Genomic DNA, 17,870 nt, shown 5'->3' with positions numbered 1-17,870 from the left:
GTCCTTGTAAGGTCCAGTCTACCTCTGGTTTGTCCTGGCACCTCTGGGTTTCAAACTGAGAACTGGTTTTCCATTGAGATTCTCATGGCAGGTTCCAATTCTGATCTTTGGCTCATGAGATGATAGATCACTCCACTCTGCTTTTCAGAAATGGCAGCTCCTCGTGCACTTAAGTAATACCATGATGTATTATTATTTTTTTAATCTTTGCTAGTACTGTTGCTGGTTTGAAACTATTCTTTGTTAATAGTGAGCACAATGTGATATGTTTCAAGAGATGTTTCCCCTCTAGTGCCAGACACTGATAGGCTTTTAAAGAATCCTTTAGACAGGTAGTATGTAATGATAAATATCTGGAAATTTTATGTGAAAAGTGTATTCTTTTGCCAGTGTTTCTATATCTATTTATCTGTCTTTGTTTTTTAGAACTTATACTTTTATTTAGTATTTTGAGATTTTTTTTATATACCAACCATCACCTACCTTCCGTCTGATATCTGGAACACATTCCTGTACCCTATTTTTAGAACTGTCACAACCAAAGGTATATATTTTGGCATACATTTTCTTTGACTATATAGGAATCCAATATAATCTTGCAATGAGAACAAACCAGTATTGCCTGGGAAATACTAGCTTTTACCCTGGTCCTCATGATGTGACATTTATTGTGGTTACTTCACTTCTTATCCATGGAGTCCCAAAATCTTAATGTGGTCATTGACATGATTGAATTCATCTTAGCCAAGCTCTGAAGAAACAATACCAATTTATGACTGAACATTGAGAAAAATAGCCATTGAATAGATGGCCTTCTTGTTGTCCTGACTAGCAAGCACATCATCTCCATAAAAAAAAAACTGAAATCAAATTTATTTAAAGGTTACTGCATAAACATGGAGTCAAGAATAAGAGCCATTTACATAACTCAGATAACTTTCTTCCTATCATATACCAGAGAAACAGTAGGACATACCTCACTCCTAACATTTCTTGCATCGATGCTAATAATCTTTAATATCTCTCCATTTTATATTTCCATTAACTGTTAGCGCTAGTTCTCCTTATGAATAGATCATTTATTCTTGAAATGTTAAAACTGTCATATTTTCAGAGCTTGTAGGACTGGTAGGTATGCTATCTCATTACAGTGAGTTTTGCCTATCTCTGCCCCAATTCATTATGTGTTGATTTCATAGCTTAGCTCTGAGAGAGATGATCTTACTTCCCAGTTCCTTAGAGGTACATTAATGTTCCCGAGCAGGGTCTGATTTGCTTTGCAATTGTCTACTTTCTGGATAAAAAAGATGAAATTGATAATTTGCTTGCCTTTTTAAATGCTTTATATTTCTGAAAAGATCTACACCATTTTTCTATCATTCTCTTCTATTTATGTGAGTTCCTGTGATATGTTAGAAATAACAGGTCTCTGTGGTTAGCAAGTAGGTCATGTATTACTGTTCTTAACTTTCTAAATAAAGAAGTAGCCCATGGAGAGTATTTACCCACAAGCACACAGCTGGTTAGTGGGAAAGCGTGATGTACCTTCCACTACTAACACAAAGCACCTCACAACTAACCCTACATGCTTTCCATGATACCACACTGTTTGCTACCTTTTTGACCTGATTTTTATGGTACCCAGGAGAATTCTGTATTCTGCAAATAATTTATTAAATGTTTGGTTTTGAGTTTTTCTAACCATGGTTAATATACATTGACTTTGCATTTCAGCAGCAATATCCAACATAATTTTGTCTTCTAGTTGTGAATGAATTGGCTTGGACTATTTAGTTTCTGTAACACCCTTCTAAACTTAAATGATTTCGTTAAAATATAATCCTCAGCTTTGAGCAATTAGGCCAATGTTTAGTAACCCTTAATCATTGGTGTGTTTGTTTTATCCTTGTTTTCTAAACCACATGGTAGAGAATTGCATCTAACCCTAGATGACCTATAAAGTGTAATTTTAAGGTACAATTCAAACAGAAACTTATAAGTGGAATCAAAGTTTCTGACATTTTGAATTCATTTATTCATCAACTATTTATTGAGTTTAAATAACCACATCATTATGGAATTTAGGAGTGCCATTATAGTGTTTTGAGTAATTGCTAAACATTTTAGGAAGTGGCAAAACTGGCAGATTAGGAAAGCCCCAGGTCTTATCAATTCTATTTTCTAAAAATTTCAGACTTCTGAAATAACTCTACATCTCTTCATCTCTCTCTGCCATCTTTTAGCCCTGCTCATCTTTATCTTTTGCCCAGACTACTCAGTGGCTGGCTAACTTCCAATCTTACTCCACTCCAGCCAGTACTTCACAACAATACCAGAGTGAGCTTTCTAAATGACAAGCCTTACCCTGTCGCTCTATTGCTTATAAACATGTAGTACTAGCTACACTTTGCCTTTAGGATAAAATATTATTTAACAGGCTTACCTGTTGTAAATTCTCTGTATCTTTTTCAGCTGTATAGTTCTTCTGATTATTTGATCAAGCAATAGTTTCACTTACATTCTTAACCACATGCCTGCACCCCATCCCATCCCCTCAACCCTTTCCATCTCCCAAACTCAACAGGCTAACTACTACTCGTTCAGTCTTTTCTGAACTCTAAGACTAGGCTAGGTTCCTGATTATGTACTTCCTGGCAACCAGTATTTCTCAGCCATAAAATTATCATAATTTGATGTAGTTATTTCATTATCTGTCTCCTCTTCCAAAATTGGAATTTCCATGAGTACAGGCAGAGTCTTGTGTTTGTAACCCTAGCAAATGCTTTCCCCATAATAGATTGTATTAGTTTTCAATGTTACGTAACAGATTACCACAAATTTAGTGCCTTAAGACAATACACACATTTAACATCATGGATTCTGTGGGTCAGAAGTCTGGGCATGGCTTAAACTGGATCCGCTGCAAGGTTATAATCAACGTGTCAGCCAGGATTGGGTCTAATATAGACATTTGATTGGGAAAGGGTCCACTTACAAGCCCACACAGGTTGTTGGCAGAACTCCTTTCCTTGAGGCTGTAAGAATGGGGGCCCCAGCTTCTTGGTTGCTGGGACTAGAAGCCATCTTAGATCCTAGAGGATCCTTAGTTCCTTGCTTTGTGTGCCTGTTAACATGGCCAGTTAGTTATTCAAAGCTATCAAAGGCGAAAGTCTCTAGAGTGAGTCTGCTAAGAAGAGCAAGTCTTATTCTATAATATAATCATGATGTTCACATCCCATCACATTTTCCATCTTCTGTTAGTTACAAGCAAGCCACAATTCCTGCTTAGATACTGAAAGGGGATTATACAAGTAGGTGAACTCCAAGAGGTGGGGATTATGGAAGCCACCTTAAAGTCTGCCCACCATAAGAGGTGCTCAAAATTTGTGTTGAATGACTAAAAGAAAATATAGATTGATGTAACTCTTTAATTGCAATAACAGTTATAGGAAAAATCACTTTTTAATAAATTAATGATCTTTTCTGAGAAAATAAAATCTAAATAAATCAGAAATAAAGAAACTTTATGTCATAAAACAATAATTATTTTATGATTCTTTGATCCATTTTTACTCTTACCATTGTGGAAACTTAATTTTACATAGTTGTAATCAGTATGTCCAGGTTATAGTTATTTTTGCTGGTTTCAGTTAGCATTCATTTGTCTAGGTTTTTCCAAGACAAGATGTATGGTTTCATATTCATCATAAAAATTAAGGTGATATTCTGATTTAATTGATATATTTTATTTTGAGGTGGTCTTTGATAAGAAGTGTATACCGTAAGTCTATTAAAATAGAAAGGGAAAATTTTAAAGTCTAGAAATTAGATGTTTGTTTATACCTACGTTTCATTCTACCCAAGGATTTGAAAGAACTTATAACAATATAGATCATAACATAGAAAGGGGGAGGAAAACTTAAATATGTTGACAATTAAGCCTAATATAATCACTGCAAAGGAAAATTAAATTAGCTCTGGTCTTTCTGGAATCCAAGGAAAACATGGGTTTAACATAATTCCTGTTGGATAAAGAGAATCATATCAATTATTCATGGAAGTTTTATTCCTAGTAATGAATTCTGTATAAAGATGTTTCCCAGTGATCATCGTATGTACTCTTACAGAAATTGAACATTCTTTTATAAAATGTATTTAATAGAAAATGCAAAATACTTTTCCTCAAAAATTTCCCCCTGGTTAATAACCTTTAAGAAAATGACAAAGCATCACATGAAAATCTAACTCATAAATGTGTTTCTCTAGGGAACTAAGCTAATGATTTCTAGAGATTTACTTGTTACAGAAATATAATTTAGAATACCTAGGAATGCATTGTGTACTTAGACTTACCTAGGCTGACCATATAGTTTGTCATCTAAACCAGAATACTTTTGAGAGGGAAAAAGGGTAGTGTTAATAATTAGGCTCAGATAACAGATGTTAACAGTTATTGTCATGGCCAAACTGAGACGTATAATCACCCTATTCAGACCAGTTATTCCAAAAGTTTTTGGCTGTGAACTGTGTGTGTATGTGTATGTGTAACTACATACTTAGACAATATGCATATATATATATATAACCCATAACACACAAATGCACACATATAGCTGTACTTTTACACACAATTTATGTAACAGATAAAAAATTCATGAAACAGTGTTATTTACCTTTGCCATATGCTCTATACATTGATATTTTCTAATCCTGCTTTCAGAATGCCTATTCTGACGCCTCCCCCAAACTGATATCATGACATATAGTTTTAAAAAACACTACTTGAGACCATCTTCAAAAATGCCAATTGTCAACCAGCATTTTGGCAGCATCCCCAGCAGGGTGTCCTGTATGTAATATAGTGTGTTGCACATGGTAGGCATTTGCTGTTTGTTAAATGAAGGTATAAGTCAACAGATACCTATGTTTCAAAGTTAAATTGTTTTATGAAGGCCTGAAGCCTAGGAGTTCTCTGTCACTTATTAAAGGGAGATCCCTGTGTTCCAGAAACCGGATGGGTGGGTGGAAATGCTGATATTCTTCTTAACTTAGCAACCTGCTCTACGTTCTTACCCTAAGGAAGGCCTCCACCTCCTTATAGAGTGTCTCTGCCTAGGGCTATATGTGTATATAAACACACCATCGCTGGATTAGCCATTTTGTATCATTAGACATTTGGGTTGCTTCCAGGTTGTTTTTGTTTGGTTGTTACTATTTGTTTTTATTATGAATAACAGAGATTGTATTTTCTTTACCCCAGACAACATGTTTGTTTCCTTTATTTCTTCTATGTTATTTCCTTAATACTTTCTCAAGAGTGAAATAACGAAGTTGTTTTACAGTTTTACGGTGTTGCTATGTGCACTCCAGAATTAGTGGGCTAATTCATATGTCTTCAGCAGTATATGAATGCACTTATTCCCTGAAACCTGCCAATATTGGATTTAATAATTTTTATATACTTATTATTTTATTAGCTTAATAAACATTTTGTTTTAATTTATTTAATTACAACATCTAAGCATCTTCTTCAAATATTTATTTCATGGTTGCATTTCCTAGTTAATGAGCTACCTTTACATGTCTTTATAATAGTGGAACCTGACTAAGTAATTTTATACTATTTTTTTTTGGAAAGATAAGTGCATATTGGCTCCTTTGCAAACAAATGCATTCGCAATCTCAAGAAGACATTTTCTTTGGCTCAGGTTTTGCTAGATTAAGGATCAGCAATGCTTAAATAAATCTGTAAAATTATACTATGTGTGAGTTACTGAGAATTATTTTATTTCTTTTCAATTTTCTTATTCCTTTTTGTCCTTATTTCTTCTAGGCTCGAGAACTACAAGCTCGAGTACTAAAACGTGTTCAGATTGAACAGCCAGATGCAGTCCCTGCACAGAAACACTTAGCAGCTGAAATTTGTGCAGAGATTGCAAAACATTCTGTTGCTCAGAGAGACTATGAAAAAGCAATTAAGTTTTATAAAGAGGCTCTTGTTCATTGTGAAACAGATAATAAGGTCAGTACCTTTACAAAATTTTAATCACCTTTTATTCCAGATGTCATCTAATTTCTGAAAATGTAAAATTCTCACCAGCTTACTATTAAGAAGACTTGAAAAGAAATTGAACAAAAATACAAGTTAAAAAATTAATATTGTCTCTGGAAAGTCTGTAAAATACTTGCCTGATGCCTTAAATTAAGACTGCTAGAGTCACATGCACATGAAAAAATTCAAAAAAAAAAAAAAAAAAAAGACTGCTAGAGTCTAAAATATTATTATGAAAAAAGTAATGTAAAGTAAACCTGCAGGTTCTTTGTTTTTTGATATTCATCTTGTGTTTTAATAGTCACTGTAAAACAGCTTCTCTTAATCCTACATAAATAACTGGATCTGGATGCTTTGGTTCAGTTTACTAAACAGCTATTGTATACTCTGTATTTCCATTACTGTTGGGTGTTAAGAATCCAGAAATAATTACACTGAATCTCTGACCTCAAGTAGTGGTACAGTGTGAGAATAGAGTTAAAGACTATATTGGTATAGAAAAAATAATATATATATATATATAGTTATTATAAAAACTGAAATGTCATTACAACCCTCAGATTTTCTTGATAGAGGATAAATTTTTTAAAATAATCTAATAAATGACTACTTAAGTAATACAGAAGGAGTAGAATAAAAGATGGCCATATTCTATAATTTAAAGTTTAAGATCAAGCATTTTAAAATTAGTACCTGTCTTTCAGTTGTAGGGCAGAATAATCTTTAGTAAAGCATAGCGAAACTGCTGTCTTTTTCAGTGGTGGCCAGAAGAGTTGGAATCCTAGTTTAAACCTGCTTCTGGCTTTTTATTTTACAAATGAAACAGGTTCAAGGGGTTAAAAATGACTCAGCCCCATGACGAAGCTGGGACTAGAATCCAGTCTCCTGATTTTAAGATCAGTCTTCTCTTCACAACGCCTAACTCTCCACTCTTCTACCTAGTCACCACCTTCCTTTCCTTTTCATTCTTTCTTTTTTTTAGCTCTATGAGAGAAAATAGAGATGATGTACTTTTCCTGCCTATTGTACTTGACATTTTCAGCTCAAGAACTTTTAGTCAACCAAAGTTTAATCTGTTTCCAGACATGTACCTGATCCACTTTTTATTCCAAACAGCTTCTGCCTAACCTGACTCTTTCTCTGTAGATCATGTTGGAGCTGGCCCGGTTGTACCTGGCGCAGGGCGACCCCGACGCCTGCCTGCGGCACTGTGCCCTCCTCCTGCAGACCGACCAGGATAACGAGGCTGCTGCCATGGTCAGTCCAAGAGACGTCAGTGCTGCAGATGCAGATTTGTTTCATATTCAGATTTCACATGGTACAGCTAATACCAGACGGAGAGGCATGTTTTGTGTTGGCTTTTGGAAGTAATAACGTATTCCTAACAGTATTAGCACATTTTACCAATAAAGACCAAGAATTGTTAGCATTTTATTTGTAAGAATGAAATAAACTCAGCCCAGGCCTTTGCTTGCCCTTTGGGGCCTAGTTAATTATTCTTTATGCCTCAGGGATGCTTGGTCAGGTGGAGTTCATGTGGTAAAGCTGTAATTTGCTACCAACTAACTTTAAAGTACTTAGACTGCTGGACCAATTTAAGAGTTTCAATGGGACTTTTGGAGTTACAGACACAACTTTCAGGTGTCTTTCTAAGACTGTTTTAAATAATTGAGTTCTAGCTTTTCATTCTCATTTTTACTTCAGTTGAAGTATTTCTTAGCTTTTCAAACATCTCTGTCCATGCCATTTTGTGAGATTCATTCAAAGTTATTATTATAACTACAAAGAGAAATATAAGCAGTCTCCCTGTTAAAACATAAAATGAGAAATCTCAGTAGGTCTTGCTTGTTTTAAGTTCCTTTGAAATTTTTAGAATTTAAGAGTGTTGTTTTTTATTTTTTTCCTTTTTTCTTAATCATCTCATTGTCATTTTAGCCAAATCCAGTGAAACATCTTTTCTATGATAGCACTTAGAGTATGCAATTCACTTCAAATTCTCATTTTTATAATAACCATTTGAAACATATTTTTTTTGCTAAAAATACAGTTTTGTGAACAATGTGCTCTGTTTCACATCTTTATCTTCTGTTACACTGATCTCAGAACTAATCTTCCCAAGATGTACTTGAACTTTTAATGACTCTTGGATATAATACTTTGCCTGCCTCATATTTTTCATATGTATATTCATAGTGCTAAGTCCCAGTAAGAAGAATATGCTTTAAAGAAAACATGGCAATATTTTTAGAACCAACTTTTACCTTTATAGATGATGGCTGATCTCATGTTCAGAAAACAGGACTATGAACAAGCAGTGTTTCATTTACAACAGCTTTTAGAACGCAAACCAGGTAAACATGCTCTGATTATATTTATTCTAATGTAATCAGCTCTCTTTCTCCTCTTTTTGGCTGTTATCTGCCTTGGAAAAGCCCTCACTCTGGTTGAATCCAACACTCTGCTTATTCCACATCTGCACTTGAGCAGCTGAAATGACCCTAAGGAAAATGCTGTGCCATTTACAAGTTTCGCCTTAAATTAACCACAGACCTCAAGTGGGCCCTCAGGAGCTGCCTGGCAATCTGATATTGCTCCTATGGATTCACTGACTCAGGCTGCTTTTTATGCTTTCTCCTCACTCCTCAAACTTCCAACACCCTTTCTCCCTTGTTCTCAGCTAAAAATCTTGCTTCTTACTTCACTGAGAAAATACAAGGAACCGCTTTCTCTAGGCTTTGTCTTCTGAAGGACCTATCTGCAGCCAGCTTCTCCCCATGTCTACTAGATACCTAGAAAAGGGCTTAACTCCTACAGTTATTCTCTCCTGCATCAATTTTTTACTAATCAACATACAAACATTCTGTGATATCTCCCTGTTTTAAATGAATCGATCAATAAAAATCAACTCTTAACTCTCCATCCCCTTCCACTAACTGCTCCATTCCTCCAAACACCTTTATAGCAAATTTCTCCTCCAGACAGGCTGTCTACCCTGCACTCCCAGGGAGCTGTTTCTGCAGTCTAACTGATGACCCCATGTTGCCTAACCCAATGTTTAATTCTCAGTTCTCTGCTTATGTGACCTGTCATCGTTATTTGACACAGTTCCCCCAGCACCTCCCTCCATCATGAAAGACTTGCTTCACTTGTTTTTTTGTGATGCTAAACCCACCTTGTTTTTCTTCTCTGCAGTTGGGCACTATGTTTCACAGTCTCCTTTGCTGGATCCATCTTCTCTTTATGATCTGTAAATATTAGAATGCTCTAGGCCTCTTATTTTTATATATTTTCTCCCTAGGTTTTGCCATTCTGTTCCAGAACTTCTTATCCCACATGTATGCTGATGTCTTCTAAATATATATCTCTAGTCCTGACACTTAAACACCACTGCCTGCTTGCATTCTACACAGATGTCTGAAGGGATCACAAACTTAACATGTCCAAAATAGAATGCATCCTGCCAAATCTTCTCTATTCTTCATCTCAGTAAAGGGTGTCACCATTCACCCAATCCATCAGCACATCCCTGAATCCCACTGCTTTTTGCCATCTCCAATGCTATTACTACCCTGGTCTAAGCCGTGAGCTTCTTTCACCTGGATTATTGCAACACCCTCAAAACTCATCTGTTTCTATTCCTTGCCTCCAGATAGTTTAGAAGTGTTTTCAGCTGAAAGTAGGAGAGACTCCCCTCGCCCCCCCCAAAAAAAATCATAGTGGCTTAAAAAATTAGTACTTTTATTTTTCTCCTATGTGAAAGAAGTCCAAAGGTACACTATCCAGGGAATGATGAAGGTTGCACAGTATCAGCAGGAAACCTGAATCCTTTTTCTTTTTGCTCCACAGTTATTGCCCAGCTTCCATTCTAAGTATCACCTCATGGTCCAAGATGACCACTGCAGCTTTGGCATTGTGTCTGTATTCCAGGAGATTGATGGGGAAGGTGGGAGTAGAGGTGGGCTAAGGGGTATAACTTCCAGGTGAATCTTTTTCTTGAATAAAAAAATCCTTGCCAGAAGCACCTCCATGGCTGCAAAAGCAGATGGAAAATATCATCTTTTAACTGAACATAGTGCCACATAGAATAAAATCAGAATTTTGATTGTAAAGAAGAAAGGGGAAACATATTAGGTTACCACCTACCCAAGCAAGTTATTGCCTTGAATCTTTTAATTTGCCATTCTCTCTTCCTGGAATATGTTCCTCGCAAATATCCATATGCTGCTACTTTCTTTCATTCAGGTCTCTACTCCAGTACTTCCATGACCATCCTGTATATAATAGCACCCCTTATTGTTCTCCATCCTTTTACCCTGTTATTTTAGTTTTATTTTGTATAGCCCTTATTAAACATAACTGTAAATAATAGAACACAAGCATCAAGTGGTCAGGAACTTCATTTGTCTACATCTGTGTGTCCAGGACTTAGAATAGTATCTGGGACAAGTTGATGCTCAATAAATATTGGGTGGGATAAAGGATGGGAGGGTGGAAGGAAAGAAGAGAGGAGACAAGAGGAGGGAAGAGGGAAGGAAGGAGGTTTTCATTCGAACTTCAGATGAATGTCACTTTTACGTGTCACTAAAGTGGGTTTGAAATTGCAGGGAAGCACAAGAGCTATGTTTCAGTTCTTCTAAATCCTAATGCCTTTGTCTCAGGATGATGCCACAGGTAGTCACATTTACTGGTTAAGGCAGTGTGGACACAGAGGTGGCTTTACTTCTAGAAGGGCAACTCAAAGAACTGTGTTATGCTGACCAACGCTTTTAATAAAAAAAGTTTTTATTTTAGAGAATAGCACTTTCTACTTAAAAATAAGATACCCCAGTTAGGGCAGAGATTGAAAGGGAGCAAGCACATCCGTTTTTAATAGTAACATCAACCTTTTAATTTCTTTTTATTTTTATTACCTTTTCAGATTTTCTCCTACCTTTGGACTGCCTCAGGCTATGTCATTGTTTCTTGCCCAGTTGGTTCCAATTTATAGTAAGAAGTTATTTAAAAGAACAGTGTTAATTATATTACCATCTTACCTCTTCTTTTCACTCTAGAGTCTAGAATAAGGACCCATCTCCTGACCTCACCTTACCCCAACCTGCTCTTACTTTTTTCAGACCTTATTCATTTTTTTCCACCATTTCTACCTTGAGTTCTAGACTCTGTTCTGTCCTTTTCCCCTTCTCTGAACTGCCATTTAAAGGTTATGCACATAATATTTTCACTCTGTGTAACTCGAACTGTTCTGTTTCACAGCTTTTCCTTCTGAGTGAATGATCCAACCTATTTTCTTTAAAAAACAGATTTCTCCCCTTGTGAATATTTTAAGCTGTTGGCAGTGATATTGCCTTCACACATTATAGTTTTATGAGATTTTGAAAAAGCCCTGGTGTGTCATGTGAATTTTGTCTCATCCAGATTTCTGTTACTTGGCACTAGCATCTTTTTCAAATAAATATGAGTAAATGTGGCTTAGTGGACTGGCTACTTTGGACTGCTTGTTTATAAACAAAATATAAAATAAATTCATTTATAAATTCATTTATAAAGGATATTGAACTCCAGCAATCCCAAATTACTTACAGCCACACCTTCAAGTCTTTGTGTGTTTTTCTTTTCCTTTTGTCCATAATGCATTTTCCCATTCTCATCCTTCCTCTCTGCCTTTGCCAACACATAATCCACAATGACCCTTCCCTCCCAAAAAACCTGCAACCCCACTGCCACTACCCACGTGATAAGCTGCCTTATGTGATCTTATGTGACTAAGTGTCCAGGGTTTCCCAAGAATGAGAGAGTCCCTGTAATGTGGGACTTCCTAAAGAGTTTCCCAGAACTGAGAGAGAGATAGTCCTAGGCAAACTGGGATGAGTTGATCATCCAAATGATGGGTCATTTCATGCCCTTAGAGTTATCTCTTTGTCACTTATAGTATTTTGCCAAAAATTTGTGTACATATTCACCTTTTCCATTAGACTGCAAACTTCTCACATTTAGGGATCAAATTGTATTCATCTCATGTCCCCAGTGTCAGACACAGCTTCAGGCACATAGATGATACAAAGCAGATGTTTACTAGTTGACCAGATCAATGAATGACTATGAAATACAAAGTTCATTTAAAAAATGTAAAATTTCAAGTAAACTTTTATTATCTATGTGGTATTTTATGTATTTAAGCTTGTGTTTTATGTTTTATCCCTAATAGGACTTTACAGACTTTTCTACTCATCTGTTTTGTCAGAATTGTTCTAAAACATAGAGCACTCATTTTATGTATGTGTTATTGTTCCTCCTCAGTAGCATATCTTATACTTCATATTAAGATTGTTTTATTTCGGAATCCAGTTTATAACCTAGCTAGTTGACAAAGTTCCTTATAGATTTAATTGCTGCTCTCTTGACAGATAAACCCTTTTCTCTCTCAATGTCCAGATCTTCTTCCAGTCTTCCCTTCACCACTACCTGACTAATTGGTTAACAAGTGCCATCAACCCTATCTACTGAAAAACTCACTGTCACATGCATTCCAGCTTCTCCTAGTCTGATGCTTTAAATAAGACCCTCATCACCTCTCACCTGGAGTAGTCCAGTTTCTTGACTACTCTGGTCTCTAGGTTCTTTCCGCTCCAGGCCATCATAGGACTATCATATTCTAAAAATCCATAAGGAACATTCATCAAATTGAGGTACTCTCTAGCTGGTAGGAATATGACTGATTTTTGTTTGTTTTCTTCTTTACACTTTTCTGCCTTTTTCCAAATTTTCTGCAGTATACAGGCATTATTTTGACAGTCCTAAAAAAAGTTTTATTAAATTATTCTCAAAACTTGGTATACCAGTGATGAGAGAGAACTGGATAGAATTAGGAGAAAATAACTTTCAAGGAACTGCCAGAAATTTATACCTGAACAAAGAACTGAATTAATGTTTTTTAGAAGGTGGTAAAATAAAATTAAAATACTGGGACTAATATGTTAGGGTTATACTATGGTAAACTACTGTGTGGTATATTAAAGAAAGTCTGGAGTAAGATTTCTAATTTCCCACCTCAAACATTATTGTTAAAATGTACTGTTCTCTCCCCCTCCCTATCAACAGTAAATGGGAAATGGGTCTCAGAGACAGACAGTGATTTGCAACCCAGTCAATTCTCCTGAATTTTGAAGTTAGAGTCTAGATTACCAAGGCAGAGATTATTTCTAGATTTTTGTCCCAAGAATGATTGAAAAGTGAGCTACAACAAATTTATGTTTCTATAGATTTGCCTGTTTAGACCTTCTTCATGCTGATTGGCCGAGCCCAACAGTCTCTTCAGGGGTTTATAGCTCCTGAAACTTCTTTGCTTTTATCTAAATTTTACTTCATTTGAAATAAATTATACCTTAATAATGTAGGATTATAACCATCAAAACAAAAGATATCAAATATTGTCCATATCTGAACTGTTCTTTTTTTTTAGATAATTATATGACATTATCCCGTTTAATTGATCTCTTAAGAAGATGTGGAAAACTTGAAGATGTTCCAAGATTTTTCTTAATGGCTGAGAAACGTAACTCCAGAGCAAAATTTGAGCCAGGATTTCTCTACTGTAGAGGACTATATCTTTGGTAAATCTATTGACAAATAAATCCTACATTGTATTTTTGTGTGTGTGTTTTTTCCCCTTATTGTGTATATAGTAGAATATCCACAAAAAATCTGCATTTGAATCTGTATTCAAAAAATTTGCATTTTAAATGTTAATAGTTTTATTACTATTCAGATTATAAACTACTTAAAAATTTGTAGTCTATGATTGATATAAATGATTTTTTTTAAACAAATACAAGGTATACTGGAGACCCAAACGATGCCCTTCGACATTTTAACAAAGCTCGGAAGGATAGTGACTGGGGCCAAAATGCCCTTTATAACATGATAGAAATCTGTTTGAATCCAGATAATGAAACTATTGGAGGTGAAGTATTTGAAAATCTCGATGGGGACCTGGGGTGAGTCGTGTTCAATGCATTATATTTTTGTGTTTTGTTTTGTTTTGTTGTTTTATTTTTTTAAACTTGCCAGTGATAATAAGCAGGGGTACTTTACAAAAGAGAGCTAAATTCTAGGATAGCACTAATGAAAGTTCAAATGAATTAATTATAGCTAAATTAATTGTTCTCTGAAACAGAGGCATGAATTGCTTTTAGAAGGTTTCTTAAATCAGCATAGACATTTTATGAAGACATTCTCCTAATAACTCTGTAAGAAACATGATAAATTGTAGAATTGGCTTACTTTGGCAAAAAGGTCCATACAATAATGGGAATTAATTAACAAATAGTAGTTATGTGCCATATACTATATGTGCATTATCTCACTTATTACCTACAACAGTACTGTGAAAAAAGCATTCTTATTAGCTCCTTGTTATGGTGCTCAGAGGGTTAACTTGGCTAATGTAATAGTGAATGGCAGGGCCAAAATTTGGACTTTTACCTGGCCTAGGACCTCCTGTTTCCAGCCCGTGTGGCATACTGCTGATGAATGATTGTGTGTGTGTTAATCTGTATTTGTTGAGTTTGTTGAGCATCCTCTCCTCAAAATTGTCTAAGGGATGTAGAGGAAGCTTGAGGTGGTTTCTACCTTTCAGGGGCATGCAGTTTACCTGAGGCAAGACTCATACCTGAAACTATTCAATAAGCAACAAAACAGCAGTAGGTTAAGTAGATATTAAGTGTTACAGGAATTCATAGAAATCATAGCAGCACATGGTAGTTGGGGGATGATGCCCAGAGGAGTGGGAAGAGATTAGAACCAGATTGCTGAGAGGTTTCAATGACAGATGTTTAGGCTTGGATTATAAACACCATTGAAAAGTTCTAGGGCAGGCAAGTGTCATTTTTACCTGATGTTTGTTTTGGGAAGGTTAAGCTAAGCATATTGTTACGGAATCACAGGCCATCCACATCTTCGGCAAGCAGTTAAAGATACAAACTCAGAAGGGAGGTCACAGCTGGAGATACAGATTTGGAAGACATCTGCACAGAGTGGGTACTTGGAGCTGCAATGAATGGCCTCTTTTTCAGAGGAGAACATAGTAACAGAAGGCTGAGAACTAAATTTGGGGCATGATATAAGAGGATGGGAATATGGAGGTCAGAGAGGCACAGTCGGTGTGGTGGAAAGGGAACCAAAAACTGTATATTGTTACAGAAGCCAAAGGAGGGAAACTGAGGAAGGCAGCCAACAGTGTGAAATGCTTTAGAGAGGATTAAAAGCCTGAGGGCTGAGGAAAAGACCAATGGCTTTAGTGATTGGGCTTTGAGCATTCATCATTTAATTTCCTAAAAAAAAAAAAAGGCAAATATATACACACACTTACGTAATGTTAAAAAAAAATGTTCTTAAATGCTCAAATTGTCATTATACTTGAAATTTACAACCTTTCGAGAGACAAATGGTTTCTTTACTGAGAGGCAAAATGGTTAAGAGGAGAGTAGACTATATATCTGACAAACTTAGGTTTAGATCCCAGGTTTACTATTTATTAGCTATGTGACCTTTGGCAAATTACTGTAACTGTTTGAGCTTCAGTTTACTCCTAAGTAAAATAGATTCAGTATGGATTAAATAAAATATTGACACATACAATAGGCTCCTCAGCAAGGTTAATTACTTTTCTCTCTTCCTTTCCTTCCCTTCCCCTCCTTAATAGATACACCATCTGATAATTGTATATGGTTCCGCTTATCCATATTTAGTTTTTTTGTTAACTAAAATTAAGACATTAACCACATATAGATTTTCCTATTTTTGTCTTCATTCCAGAGCAAATTAATTTTTGGTGTTTTACTGAGGCTTTATTAATTTTGTTTCAAAAAAAAAGTATTGTGACTATGCTTCACTTTGCATTAGGAAGTAATGAATGATATTCTTCAAAAAGGAATACTTTTAAATGACAAAAGTAAGAAAGCTCTGATTCTAACCTCAGTGAATTTTACTTCATGAGTAATAGTCATGATATTTATTTTTCATTGTATGTAGTAATTCAACTGAGAAGCAAGAGTCTGTGCAGTTAGCGGTGAGGACAGCAGAAAAACTCCTCAAAGAGCTAAAACCTCAGACTGTTCAGGGTCATGTGCAGCTTCGCATAATGGAAAACTATTGCCTAATGGCTACCAAACAGAAATCCAGTGTTGAACAGGCATTAAATACCTTCACTGAAGTAGCAACATCTGAGGTTAGTATTCTTTTTCAACTTAGTATGCTATCGTTCCTTGGTAGTACAGAAATATGAATTTTGATTAGTTGTGTATTTTATGAAACTTGCTTAATTATTAAAAATTAGATATATTGTTTGGCAGAAGTTTACACAATGTACCTTTGTTTCCAGAAAAGACAATGTTACTGTTCTGATACATTTTTGATATATGTATATCTCTACTGGAATGTAGTATTGTAGAGAAAGGGCATTCTTCAGAAGGGCGTAAGTTAATTCTCAAGGGAGCTGCTTTATCTTCTGGAGAATTTTTGTATTGTAGATGTAGTCTAGGTTAACTTACTAAACAAAAATTGAAACCTGACTGTCTTGATATCTCACCTTTTCACTTATATGAATTTGGAATTTTTCCAACTCTAGAGCTAAATGAGATCAATTCTGACAACTTTAATTCAGTCATGCAAATAATGATGTTATCTAGCAACACTAAAGTAACTCCACACATTCTAAAATAAAACTATTCCTTATTATAATTTTTATCATTGTTCTTAGACAATCAAAGACTTACTCCTTTCTTCACCCCACTCAGATCCGTCTCCCTTCTTAGTCTCTGGGTGTTTCATTTTTCTGTCCCCCACACAGTGATATATTTCTTCCATTGCATGACATTAAGGAAGGAATTCTAGGAACACTCCCCATCAGCAGTTGACAGTAGCTAGTTCTAAGCACTCTCAGTGATTTTGTGCTTGTTCTTCTGGTCTGCAATACTGTAGGCCACTGAAAACTCACAATGCTGTGTCTCTCAGGATATGCAGAATTTTGCTGTGCTTTCTTGTGGTTCAGAGGTCACAGTGTTGGTAGCTACCACAAACCCCTTTGTGAGCCCGATCCAGGACCAGGGGAGATTCAGATGCTGAGGTCTTTGAAAGACTTCCCACTTGTCACTGTTTGAGTACAGGCATCCTCGATGGCAGCCTTACTGTCACCGTGAGCCACTCTGGGTGCACAGCAGCAAGGTGGCATCAACAGCTGTAGCACTCAGGGCAAGCTCTTCTGCAGACCCTGCAGTCATGCTCTCAGGACCCTGCTCCCCTGAATTGTGTGTGTGTGGCAGATGGATGACATCTGCTTAGTGGACAGAGAGCAGACGTAGGACAATCATGAAGTGTAAGAAAGTCTGTAAGAACATGATTAAGCACCATTTCATGTAAGGTGCCGTAGCTACTGAATGTTGTGAAGTGGCATTCCATCACGTAACAATGAGGGAAAATTTTGAGAAAATTTGTATTTCTCCTGTGAAGTTTAAGAAGAAGAAAGCTAAAGCAGTGAAGGATGTTATAGCTGTTTCCTACAAAGACTACCAGTTTTTTATGTTGATAAGACAGCATTATTTTTTATCAGTTAATGCAAATAGTCATTTACTATCCTCGAATCTGTTCTACTGACCGTATTATCCATTATCCAAAGACTGTTGTGTGAACTGGAGTTTCATAAACATAGAGTTTTGTCTTGATTTTTTACTTTTAAGTCCTAGGCTACTAATTAATTCCATATAATGAAACTTCATTGAGCAGCAATAAGTGCTAAGTATAGTGGGGATCACTAAGATAAACA

The 17,870-nt window shown here is 35.9% G+C and overlaps 1 protein-coding gene across 3 annotated transcripts in view; it reads left to right on the top strand.

The window, feature by feature from the left end:
- The window catches only part of TTC21B (tetratricopeptide repeat domain 21B), a 79,683-nt gene that overhangs the window by 44,224 nt on the left and 17,589 nt on the right, over positions 1-17,870 (top strand). For all 3 annotated transcript variants that reach the window (XM_037849608.1, XM_037849609.1, XM_037849610.1), the window contains 6 exons: positions 5,834-6,022; positions 7,199-7,309; positions 8,322-8,403; positions 13,512-13,662; positions 13,885-14,046; positions 16,082-16,277. In XM_037849608.1, the coding sequence (XP_037705536.1) occupies positions 5,834-6,022; positions 7,199-7,309; positions 8,322-8,403; positions 13,512-13,662; positions 13,885-14,046; positions 16,082-16,277 (891 nt within the window). The remainder of the gene's footprint in view (positions 1-5,833; positions 6,023-7,198; positions 7,310-8,321; positions 8,404-13,511; positions 13,663-13,884; positions 14,047-16,081; positions 16,278-17,870) is intronic.

The sequence above is a fragment of the Choloepus didactylus genome, chromosome 9, assembly GCF_015220235.1.
Source record: "Choloepus didactylus isolate mChoDid1 chromosome 9, mChoDid1.pri, whole genome shotgun sequence".
NCBI classification, from domain to species: domain Eukaryota; kingdom Metazoa; phylum Chordata; class Mammalia; order Pilosa; family Megalonychidae; genus Choloepus; species Choloepus didactylus.
This window is presented reverse-complemented; position numbering and strand designations above follow the sequence as displayed.